This window comes from Lagopus muta, chromosome 14, assembly GCF_023343835.1.
Source record: "Lagopus muta isolate bLagMut1 chromosome 14, bLagMut1 primary, whole genome shotgun sequence".
In the NCBI taxonomy this organism is placed as follows: domain Eukaryota; kingdom Metazoa; phylum Chordata; class Aves; order Galliformes; family Phasianidae; genus Lagopus; species Lagopus muta.
In genome coordinates, this window is record NC_064446.1 from 8,628,527 (window position 1) to 8,640,675 (window position 12,149).

The 12,149-nt window shown below is 50.9% G+C and overlaps 1 protein-coding gene across 3 annotated transcripts in view; it reads right to left on the reverse strand.

Moving 5' to 3' along the window:
* Nucleotides 1-1,047: 1,047 nt before the first annotated feature.
* The window catches only part of NEURL1B (neuralized E3 ubiquitin protein ligase 1B), a 79,525-nt gene continuing 68,423 nt past the window's right edge, over nt 1,048-12,149 (reverse strand). For 2 of the 3 annotated variants that reach the window (XM_048960507.1, XM_048960506.1), the window contains exons 2-5: nt 7,967-8,527; nt 4,997-5,698; nt 4,399-4,524; nt 1,048-4,124 (exon numbers count right to left, since the gene is read on the reverse strand). In XM_048960507.1, coding sequence (XP_048816464.1) covers nt 3,880-4,124; nt 4,399-4,524; nt 4,997-5,698; nt 7,967-8,527 — 1,634 coding nt within the window. In that variant the 3' untranslated portion in view covers nt 1,048-3,879. The other variant, XM_048960508.1, reaches the window with a different exon arrangement.

A 12,149-nucleotide genomic window follows, 5' to 3' on the forward strand; every position in this document is an offset into this window, starting at 1 on the left:
TTGACTGGTTTCAAGCACCCCTGTGACCCTGTCTCTGCCTGGTGTGTGTCTGTGCTGTTCCTGGGCCCCAGCTCTGCATAGGGACTGCTCTGGGCACTGCGCACGATGTCCTGTAGGTGTAAGGACAGGGCAAGGGTTGTGACATCCAGGAGCCTGAGCACAGGCTTCTGTTTCACCATCCTCACACCCAAATGCTCTGGGGGCAGTGTGTGCATGTGGCCGTATGAATGGTAAGGAAAATGCCTTCTGGCATTGTGCACATGCTGTGCTTGGTCAAGGAGCCTTGGGGCAGGCTGTCACTACAGGATGAGGCAAGTACAGAGGATAGGAAAAGGTAGGGGCCCTGGATGCCCTCCCCAGGAATCACACAGGTGTGGTGCAAGCTCTGAAACTTGCAGCAAGAGCCTGCTGGCATCTCACAGGCATCAGCCCCCCTCCGCAGATAAGACTGGGCAGCACAGGCTATGAAGAAGCATTCAGGCACCCATAGCCATCATCAGCTTCCTTCACCACCTGCAACTCATAGGAGTTGGAATGCAGACAGTTCAGTGTGGCTATGCCCTTGCCAGCACACAGTTATGAATGAATTCACCCACTCTGCTGCAAACCACATCAGAGGCTGCTGGCCTGCTGTCTGCCTGCAGCTGCCACAGGATACGAACAGCTACAGTGCATGCTCCTGTGCCTCTCTGTTAAATACAGAGCAGCTCTGCAAAACGTAAAGAACGGAAAGAAAGAGCAAGAAGCCCCAGCAGCCCAGCGTGCAGCCCTATTGGTGTGGCTGCAGCAGGATCTGCCCCTCCTGCCCCTGGGCTTAAGGTGCACTGGGCTGATTACTGCAGTGATCTGCCAACTTCTCTACAGTTTGAAATGCGAGGCAGCCCTCTGTACTTGCCAAAGTTTTATTTGTTTCATAAACGAGTAAAATTATATTAATGTAAAACAGGTAAATGGACAAAAATAAAACACACACGGCACTGATCACAAGGCTACAGAGTATTGACATGTAGAGGTGCAGCTCCCCCCCGTGCGTCCCCCCCCCCACCCCAGTCCCAATGAGTTGCTTGAGAAGCTCAATGCAGAGGTCCAACATCTGAGTCAGCTTCAGCATGTTGTGCAGATCACAGGACTGAATCATAAAGGAAGCAAGAGTAACTGCCTCTAAAGGGGAAAGGAAAGGGGTTCCCCTCCCTCTGCTGTTTTTCCCCTCTCTTCCTCTTTCTAAGAAAGAAAATGAAATCAATAGGAGCAGGGGGAAAAAAAAATATCAATGGAAATTAACACTATTTTGCTACTATATACATATATATATGTAACTTCATACACATATATATATATATATAAATACAAAGCAGGCTTCTTGGTGAACACAAAACTCTACAACACTACCATTGATCTGTGTTATGTTCTCCCCGTTTTATTTTAAAAGTTGTTTTTAAAAAGGATAAAAAGTGCACAGACACCCTTATAAGGCACAAACAGATCTTCTGTACAAATCATGTATCATCGGACTGTTTAAAAAAAATAGCAATACGAGTACTAACGATTAAATCTGTTAAAGGCTGCCTTTTCCTGGAACTCTTTTTGAGGGGCCTCTGCCACTGTTTTCAAAATATCCCTGTTGCTCTCTGGCAGGGAAAGCCCCCACTGCTGCCTGTTACCCCTGTGCTGGGTGCTGGCTCGACTCATTCCCCCCAGCAGCTCACTGCTTGCTGGTGCTGCCCTCCTGGAAATCAATCGCAGCTGCAGCAGCAAAACCCACCCCTCTGCAACCTGCTCAGCTGGTAATTTTTGCCATTTCTCTTTGCTGGCTTAAAATATAAGAGCTGCACCAAAAAATGAACCAGGTGTGTGCAGTCAGCCCTGCTTGTTGAAGACCTGAGGTGCCAGCCAAGCAAATGGGCTACATGCATCATTGCAGCTGAATGCCAGCTCCAAACAGAGCAGGCAGCCCTGCAACAGGGAGTGTGGGGACAGCCAGTGGCATCTGTTAGTCCAGTGTGATCCCAGCCAGCATCATTTGCTGTGAATTCAGCTTTCCTTGAGCTCCTCCTCATGCTAAGAGTTCCCCCTGCAGCCCATGCACAGCAAGGGCACAGGGCAGCCCACCTGGCCAGGTGTCACCCAACAGCCCCAACTGTGCCACCGCAGCTCCCCATGCTGTGCCCACTAACTACAGCGAGGCCTTGAGCTATAAAGGCTAGGCTAAGCAAGTGTTTGGGGGATCCACAGGCAGGCAGCCTTGAGGTCATCACTGCAACACTTCAGCTGCTGGAAAACACCTTGGCCTCTTGATTATGGTGGTGCTGTACAGGCAGGGATGAGCCACGTTTCCCAAAAGGGCTCTGCAACACCATCAGGCACTCATGTCAATGAAGCAGGACAGTGGCTGAGAAATCCCATTTTAAAGCAGCCTCTCATCTATACACTTAATTGAAATGCTCATTAGCTCTTTAAGTTTTAAAACAAAAAGAGTTTTCTCTATGCCCTGCCTGCTGGGTGTATGTAGGACAGCTCACTGCCCCCAGGAAGAGAGAGAGCAGCCCCACAGCCCCCACTGGGCAGCATGGCCAGGCCACCAACAGCAGTAGCAGCAGAGAGTCAGCAGCACACCCATGGCATGGAGGGACAGGAGCATCCCTCTGCACTCAGCGGCCCTGCAGCACATGGGTTGCTTTTCTCCATTTTTGGACTGAAATGTGATAACTACACCTTTCTTACTCACTTGGTGGCACACAATCATTGAGCCAGAATGACATCAGCCCCTCTTTCAGCCTCTGGTTTGCATCATGAAATGCAGCCAGGCCTGAGTCTTGTGTGGGAGGAAGCCTGCAGGGGGACAAAGGATAGGGGAGCTCCTGTGGGAGCGTCAGGGAGGACACCAAGCCCTGCACAGACCCACTGCCTGCCCATACACTTCCCTCCTCCTCTAGATTGCTGCTGCTCATGGCTGTCTAACACCACAGCTGAAATCCATTTACCTTTTAAGTCTAATAATAGCCTCAGAGCCTTTCCTTCCACCTCCCCTGCAAAGCCAAGTTTGATCCCTATTCATCCCAATGAGCTCTTGCCTGTGGCTGAAGCCTCTCCTGGCAGCCAGTGTGTGGGCAGTGGGAGCTGTGCTGGGAAATCCAGAGAGGCAGAAGAAAAATGGCACAGTGCCCAGAAAGAAGGTGAGCCCACAGGGACTGGGGAAGGATAAGAGACATGAGCCAAGCAGGTCCCTATGAGACCGCAACTGCCCCATGCTGGGAGGAGCAGAGCAAAACCTGGGCCCTGTTCCACCAAAAAAAGCAAGAGCTGCTGCAGCCAAGCCAAAGGAAGCAGCTCCTCCACATGCCCCAGCAGCCTGCTCAAAACCCAAACAAATGACAGTCCAGTTGTGCTACTATTTTGGCCTTTGCTTGCTCCCCTTAAATGGATGGGTATTAAATTTTCAGATCAATTTTGTCCACTCCAAACCCTCCCACTGGGCCACATTCTAATTTTGCTCCACCACAGCACCAGCAGCACAGTGTTGTCTGAGCTCTGGGGCTGGGCAATCCAGCAGCACCCAGCGAACGGCAGCGTTCCCTCCCAACCCACATCACATCAGCCTCATCCTCTGGAGGATAAAAAAAGCTTGGCACAGGGAATTTCCCATCTGCAGCTGGGTCGGATTCCTACCGCAATTCACTCTGTGGGCACACAGCCCAGCAGCACTGCCCCATGTGATCCTTATCTCAATTTGATCCCTGAATTATGCCCTACCAATCAAATAAGGAAACACAGATAACGAGCCACTTGATTACAACTGACCAGCACGATAACCCATAAGCAGGGACGGAAAGGCATGGTTACTGCTAGCGGCGGTCTCCCTTCCCAAGCCCAAGCCGGGCGCTACGGGCGGTAAATCTTAATAACATCTTTGATGACCCGTCGGCAGATGGGGCAGCAGGCATTGAGCTGCTTCTTCAGCTTAAGACCACAGGTGTTGCAGAGGCACATGTGTCCACAGGTATAGATCACCGTGTCCACCTCGCTGTCAAAGCAGACGGTGCATTCCCCGTTCTTGCTGCTGGATGGCTCCGGAGGGGGGAAGACGGGAGAGACAGGGGGGCTCAGGGGAGAGCTGGGAGCAGTCACTGGAAGAAGGAAGAAGAACAAGGTCATTCAGTCACAAGTGTGGTGCACACTTGATATTATACAACATGTGGGTATGAGTGATGGATCGACAGTTGGACTAGATGATCTCAGTGGTGTTTCCAACCTCAATGATTCTGTGACCATTCCCTGGTCTATATTTTTAGGCCCTTCTTTCTATAGCCTTCCCCACACATGGCCCAGCATCCTTCACCAGCCAGTATCCACAACCCACTGTGCTGCCCACCCGGCAACCCTGTGCTAAGCCCTCCTTACCGAGCGAAGACTCCGAGGCAGACGATGACCTGTTGACACTGAAGGCCATGTCAGAGTCGCTGTCGTACTGTGAGCCACCGGGGGACCCTGAGGGTGAGACGGTCACTGGACTGGACTGCACAGTGCCTGCAAGTACAGGAGAGGACTCAGCCCCCTTGGGACAGAGGGACACATGGACACACAGAGCTGAGCCCCATGGTGAGCTGATACCAACCCACAGCACCAGAGCTGCCCTCACAAAACCCACTGCTCTTAACAAAGGCAGGAGTCTAACACCTGTTGGCTGGAACCATGGGCTTATAAAGAATCTTCTTTACACACAACTCTGAAAGCTAGCCAGATGCACACATAGCTCTCCTGGCTTCCTTACATGCTGTTCATTTTACCTCTTAGATCTCAGCCCTTCCTGGAAGGTTCACAAAGGCATCTCTGGCAGTGACAGCTGCCATGAGTTGCTCCCTCCTGCTCAGCAGCACAAGGTTGGGTCAGGAGCTATGTATGCTCATCACTGATCACCTTACACAGGCAGGTGACGACAGCCCATAGCTCTCTTTTACCAATCAGGTGCTCCCTGTTATTCTGTCCTTCAATAACTTACCCAGTATTTTGAGCTGGTTGATTACACCATGGATTGTAAAAAACACCCAGAGAGACTGCGAGGTATCCACGCACATCAGCATGCCGCGGCTTGCTCCATTCACCCCATGGTGCACCTCGCCGTTTGGCAAGACCGTGAAATTGAGGATGTCACCTCCGCTGAAGACTGGGAAGGCCCGGAACACCACCCAGTACTCTTTGCGGTCCAGGAGAGAGTCCGGATCTGCTGGGAGCTCGTTTGTCCTTAAAGTACTCGGATCACAAGAAGTGATGCCAAACGAGAGGGCCCCGTAGTATGGCAACCCAAGGTGTCCCACTTCCACAAACAGGCTCTCGCCGACGTGCAGAGGACGGTCAGAAAACACCAAAGTCCTATTGCTCTCTTGCCAGTTGGTGCAGGCGACCATCCGGTCCTGGGAAAAGGTGATGTCAGGTCCATGGGTGGGGTGAAATCGCAGGTCTGTGTCCAGGAAGGCCGGGACCCCCTGCACACGCAGCCGCCGGTTGGGGCAGCAGGGGATGATGTGGTTGTCTGTCGCAAGTCCCGGCACCCGGCTCAGGTTTAGGTTTGCTATTTTGGCCACCACTTGATTATTCTCCAGTTCATTGTTATTGAAGTTGGCTGAGTCGTGGTTGCTCTGGGGAAGGCAAGAGCTGAGACGGGCGGTGTTGAGACAGGCAGTGGTCTCTGCAAACATGCTATCTGTGAGATAAACCCAGCAACAAGGGGCATCAGAAACAGTTGGCTACTTTTACCACTACTTGTGTTGTTATTTCAGCCTATGGATGACCTGAGTTCTGTTCCTCTGAATAGAAAAACAATGGAAAAATTAGATAGAGGTCAACTGCTGGCAAACAGAGCACTCATGGGGAGCAGGCAGCAAGCGGAACAGCTGCATCTTGGCACCAGCTGAGGTGTTGTGAAATACTCATCTAATCTGGGAGCTCCTTGTACTGGTGAGCCAGGAGAAGCTGCAACATAGCATGGTCCTCCAGCTTTCTTAGGACTAATACCTTTGAGAATACTTTTTAAAGGAAGAAATACCTCAATATCCCAGTATCCAAAAGTCTTTTGCAAGCCAAGTCTGCAACACAGTGATGGGTGAAGGAGTGGAGGAATCAGTGTGTATTTATTTTGCACGTCTTGTTACCTTATGACAATGACACATGTAGGCACTGGCGTGTCTAAGAGAGGTCATTCTACAAAAGCATTTTAAGCCTCATACCTGAGGGTACAGCACTGCAGAGACTAGAATGTGATGGAAAGTACCACAATAATAGCATGGTGGCAAAGTCTTCAGCTACAGCAAATAAGAATGAACTCAGATGCAGCAGCCACAGACACAGAAATACAGGAAAAGAGCTGCTTACCTTCAGAAGGCCTCAGGTAGGCAGGGATCTCCAACAAGAGATACCCTCACCTCCACTGCCATCCCTTAAATGAGGTCTGGGATTGCTGGCTCCATCCCTTCTGGTCATTCAGCTACATTGCATGCACCTGAGCTCCACTGGGTTGGCCCTGCCTTCCCACCAGGTGCTCAATCACTGCTTCAGGCCATGACTCAGTATTTCTACTACAAGAGTTTGTATGATAGCTCCTTGCTGCTGATGTCAGAAAGAAGATTTTTTACAATAAGAGTTGTTTTCCCCTTTTACAGCAAAGGTCAGGTCAGGATGATGACTCTTAACTCATTTCTTCACCTTGGCCATGCCAGGCCCAGGGGGGATTTCAGGATTTGAGGAGGTTCAGGAGTTGTCTTCCTTCTCCATGCCACCTGAAGTGGCATGACAAAAAATGCTTCCCCAGAGCTGCAAGCCACACATCTAAGCTTCATGATGCTGAAAGATACATTTTATGCATCTGTATGCTGGCTGCATTTCACAGCTTTCTCAACTTTCAGGATTTGGGGAAGAGAAGTCAGAGAGATGAACAGGTCTGCTAAGGCACCACCACATCTGGAGGAAGGAAGATGTATCTGCTGGTGCCCAATGGCTCAGCATCACCCTGGTGTCTGGGACAGTTTATGGGGCTTGGCACCCTGATGCAAACCAAAGCAGAGCACAGGTGCCCCTGGCACAGGCTTTTACTGTGCACTCTCTGCCTCCACAGGCAGGATGGAGTGAAAGATAAAGCCTACTGAGGAAGAAGGGCTGTTCTGGTGAAGCAGCTGCATTGGGCAGAACAGCAAACACCTCCTCACCTCTTTGATGAGCACCAGAGGCTGGAGAGTGTCATGATTGCAATTGCAAGATAAGCTACTGGAAAGGTTTAATTACACATTTGAGACAGAGCAGGCAAGGGCAAAGTGTTGTTTATGCATAACTTTCTCGGCTGTAAAATAATTGGTACCATTCTGAAGAATCTGTGTCAGAGCTGCCTGCCCCTAGACTAACCATTTTGCAGCCTGCAGCTGGGACCTGGCTGTAAAACAGCAGCATGTTTTTCCAAATCATAGTAGCAAATCTAACTCCGTACAAGCCAAAGAAAGCTACATGTAAAGATTTACATCTAGCCCATCACATGGCTGCTGTGATGTACAATGGAGATTTAGATTAGGGGTCAGAGGGTGGTGAGGCACTGGCACTGCTGCCCAGGGCTGTGGTGCACCATCCCTGGAGGTGCCCAAGGCCAGGTGGGATCGGGTCCTGCACAGACTGATCTGGTGAGAGGCAGCCAGCCCAGGGCAGGGGTTGGAAGTGGGTGTTCTTTGAGCTTCTTTCCAACCCACCACATCCTGTGATTCTATGACTCTTAGGACTTTCCATGACTGATTTCTCTGAAACGTCCTGTTTTCTGCATCCCACGCCAAAAGAAAAATCATTAATTTGATGAACAAAACCGATCAGAAATTAGTTGTTAAGTGTCCCACAGAAGTAATCAACCAGATAAACCACGCATTTGTTTTCCAAAAAGATGCTGCAGTGGAAAGAGCAAGCAGAAGAGCAAGCCACGGGCCAAAGACACACTTACCTAGTATTTGCACTTCGTGGGTAATTCCATAGACATCTATGAGCGCCCAGAGAGGACCAGAGACTTTAATACCACAGTGAAACAATATCGGCTCCTCGTCATTAATACTGTAGAAGACTCTCCCGTGACGGTCAACCCAGAAGGCCAAGACATTGTCCCTGACAGCAAACCTTTCTGGCAGGGCTTTGGCCCAGTAGCCGGGCCGGGTCACCAGGTCTGGGCAGGCGTACTTTGGTATGTCGTCAGAGCTCATCTGCGACGGGTCGTGGATGGTGAAGCCGAAGCGCAGGGCCCCGCTCCAGCCATGGTGCACAGCCACCAGCTTCAGCCGCACCTTCTCATAGACGTGGATGGGCCGGTTGGTGAAGGTGAGCCCGTTACAGAAGCTGTTCCTCCGCGTGGCCCGTCGGGAATGGGCGTCCAGCCGCACGTTTTTGCCCTTGGCGTGGGAGTGGAAGCGCAGCGGCTCCGTGACGGTGAGCACTGAGCGGCGCTCATGGCTGCTGTTGGGTAAGCTGTAGTAGGGACGGCTGGAGACCGAGCGGGTCTGGTGGCCTGTGTCTGCAAAGGGAGAAAACAGCAGTCTGTCAGAAGGACCTGAGTGTGGCCGTGTGTTGGCTCAGCCTTGAAACTCCATTACCTGCCTTTCCCGGTCTGGTGCTTAGCACTGTGTGCTGGGAACGACAATACTTTTAAAATCACAGAATTGAATCACAGAATTGTAGGGGTTGGAAGGGACCTCCAGAGATCATCGAGTCCAACCCCCCTGCCAAAGCAGGTTCCCTACAGCAGGTCGCACAGGTCGGCATCCAGGCAGGTCTTGAACATCTCCAGAGAAGGAGACTCCACCACCTCCCTGGGCAGCCTGTTCCAGTGCTCCGTCACCCTCACTGTAAAGAAGTTTTTGCGCACATTTGTGCAGAACTTCCTATGCTCCAGTTTCTGGCCATTTCCCCTTGTCCTGTCTCCATTCACCACTGAAAAGAGTCCGGCCTCGCCATTCTGCCCCCCACACCTTAGATATTTATAGACCTGGATCAGGTCCCCTCTCAGTCTCCTTTTCTCAAGGTTGAACAGACCCATTTCACTCAGCCTTTCCTCATAGGAGAGATGCTCCAGGCCCTTCACCATCTTCGTGGCCCTCCGCTGGACTCTTTCCAAGAGATCCCTGTCTTTTTTGTACTGGGGAGCCCAGAACTGGACGCAGTACTCCAGATGAGGCCTTACCAGGGCAGAGTAGAGGGGGAGGATCACCTCCTTTGACCTGCTGGCCACGCTCTTTTTAATGCACCCCAGTAAGCCATTGGCCTTTTTGGCCACAAGGGCACCCTGCTGGCTCATGGCCAACCTGTCATCCACCAGGACACCCAGGTCCCTCTCCGCAAAGCTCCCCTCCAGCAGCTCATCCCCCAACCTGTACTGGTGCATGCAATTATTCCTCCCCAGATGCAAGACTCTACACTTGCTTCTGTTAAACCAGTTTGGCTCTCTGCTTTGTGCAGATATAGAGTAAATGTGGCTCTTGGGTGGAAAGGTTCACAGCTTTCCTCTACACCCTGCAAAGCTGGACAAAAAACTTCCTTTTGTTCTCATTGAATGCATCCGACTGCATTCGGAAAGGCCTGATACTTTCAACTGCAGCTCCCCATTTCCTATGTAAAATGCACGTGTTGTTAAATCATCATTCCAGCTGGCTGGTGCCAGATTCGCACAATCTCTGAGAATCTTGCTTGTTAAGATCAGAGATGTTCAACATGAAAGGCATAAGGAAAATTTTTGTGGGATGTGTAGCCACTGGCTTCTCTGCCCCTTAATTTTGTAATGATGAACAGGAGCTTTTGAGCAACACAAACAAACCAAGACATTTAGCAGCTGCAGGACTACCTCTACATCACCAGAGTGTTCTTCCAAAACTTTCAGCCCAGCCCTTGGTTCAGATATCAGATCCAACTGGCACAGGAAGGAACATTTCATCCCGCAAAGGCTCGCCTTTACACAGAACCTCCCATTTAAGCTCAAAGCACTTCATAAACCATGATTGTTTGCAGCTTCGCAGCACCACAGATGGCACAGAGATCCTGCCATCCTCCTTTTACAGATGGAAGAATTTATGGGTGAGATCTCGCAGCGTTTGAAGTCAATAGCAATTTCGAGACCAATTTCAAGAAAAGCAGATCTGGGGCCTAAAGTGAAGTTCAGACAAGCGTGAAGCAGAAATGAAAAAAGGAACACTTTCAGTATTGAGCCCTAGCTGTACGTTCCTGGAGGCTGAGACCTTTGTTTTGCACATCCTGAAAGCAGGTCTCTGCTCTGGGACACCCGTAATCACCACCACAGTGTCACCACCACTTTGGTCTCCTCTCTCTCACTCCCCATCTTCTCTTCTTTGCAGATTTTTAAAGCAAAGACGAACGGCATCCTGGGTGCTCAACGTCACGCTATTAAATATAGCACCACATCACACACACACAGCCCTTTTGAGACTTTTTGCCACGTTTGAAGCTTCAGAAAACTCCTGCCTGGCCCTTCCTTCAAGCTGCTTCCTCCCTGTGTGCAGCCCCTGGCTTTGCTCTGGGACAAGGGAAGGATTTTCTGACGCCTTCCTCTCATGGGAAGGAACATCCAAAGACACCGGGAGCTCAGCTGGGAAAGCTGACAGGGGAGCTGGGCTAGGGCACCTTGTTAGCAAGCAACACCAGCTATAGAGGTGAGAGGCTCCTGTTGCCACTGAGCTCAGTGGGGCACTCCTAAATTATGACAGGCAAATGCAGTGGCTAAATAAAAGCTCTTTTGTGTTCTCCTCATTCAAATTGCATGTAACCATGGCTGCTTAACACAAGGTAATGGTTAATCCCATCTGCACGCTCATGTAAATAGATGCATCCCTACCCTAATGCCAGTAGGTGATTTGCCACTGCAATGCCAAGGACAAGGAGTCCTGGGTCAGACGGGCAGGGGAGCCCTGGGCTGTGGCCATCCTCACACAGAACCTTCTCCACAGCACAGGGCAGAGCAGGAGCCCCCAGGAGAAATCCCCCTCGTCTGCTCTCACCCTGCCAGCAAGGAACTTTGGGACAGGGTTTGGGGATTTTTTTGTTGTTTGTTTGTTGTCAAAACAGGAAAGCATACTGTGACTGAACAATAGGAAAATCTCCAGAAGGAAATGAAGGGATCATTTATTTATAACGACGTTCCCCCCGCACGAACACCTGTCTGCTGCCACCAGCAATACAGCCTGACTCAACGCGGGGCAGCCAGGCATGGCCTGCCCTCTGCAGTGTGCTGCCATGTGTTTTGCTCATCGCGTCCCACGGGGGCCAGCCAGCCCAACAGGATGTTTGTGCACTGGGATTGCCCTCATTTCCTAGTTCGCATCGTGTTTCAGTACTGCTGCTATTTCTCCAACCTCCCCTCTCTGACCTCAACACGGGGTAATGGGGACCAACACAACCATATCTAGTTATCACACATTTGAAGGCCCTGCACCTTCTTTCCAGAAGCCCAGCGCACTTATTTCTTAGGTTGTGCTGACCTTTGGAGAGGGTTTTTAATAAACATGCACTTTGCATTTCAGAAAGATACAGCGGTCAGTACAGTACCCCATTGCTGGAAGTGCCCAAGGCCAGGTAGGATGGGGCCCTGGGCAGCCTGATCTGCTGGGGGACAGCCAGCCCATGGCTGAGGTTGGAATTGGATGGGCTTTAAGGTTCCTTTTCATCCATTCCATGACTGCATGATTCTGTGAAAGGCTGATGTATTCAGGTATGGGACAGAGGGCAGCCCCAGCCCGGCCCCATGGGCATGGGGCGGCCAGTGGAGAAAGCAAGCTAGCCCCAAAGCAAGGAGAGGAAGACAACGATCTGCATTTCCAGTGTGCTCCAGGTATGTCCCAGGTTTGCCTTAACAGTACAACCACTGCATCACGATGCATTTGTTGGGACCCTTCTGAGTAAATCCATGACAAATGAAGCTTGGGATCACAGGGGAAGCAAGTGATGGGTCAGCAGGTACCCAACAGGAATACATGCTGGAGAAAGCAAGGATGTGAAGGGGACAGAAAGCACTGAGAATGCTACTACGCAGGTCACCAACATGCATGATCACCCCGTGTTGTTCATGCAAGGAGAGAGAAAAGGCTGAAGGGTAGCAAGAAGCACAAAATCCATCCAGTAACGCTCACCGC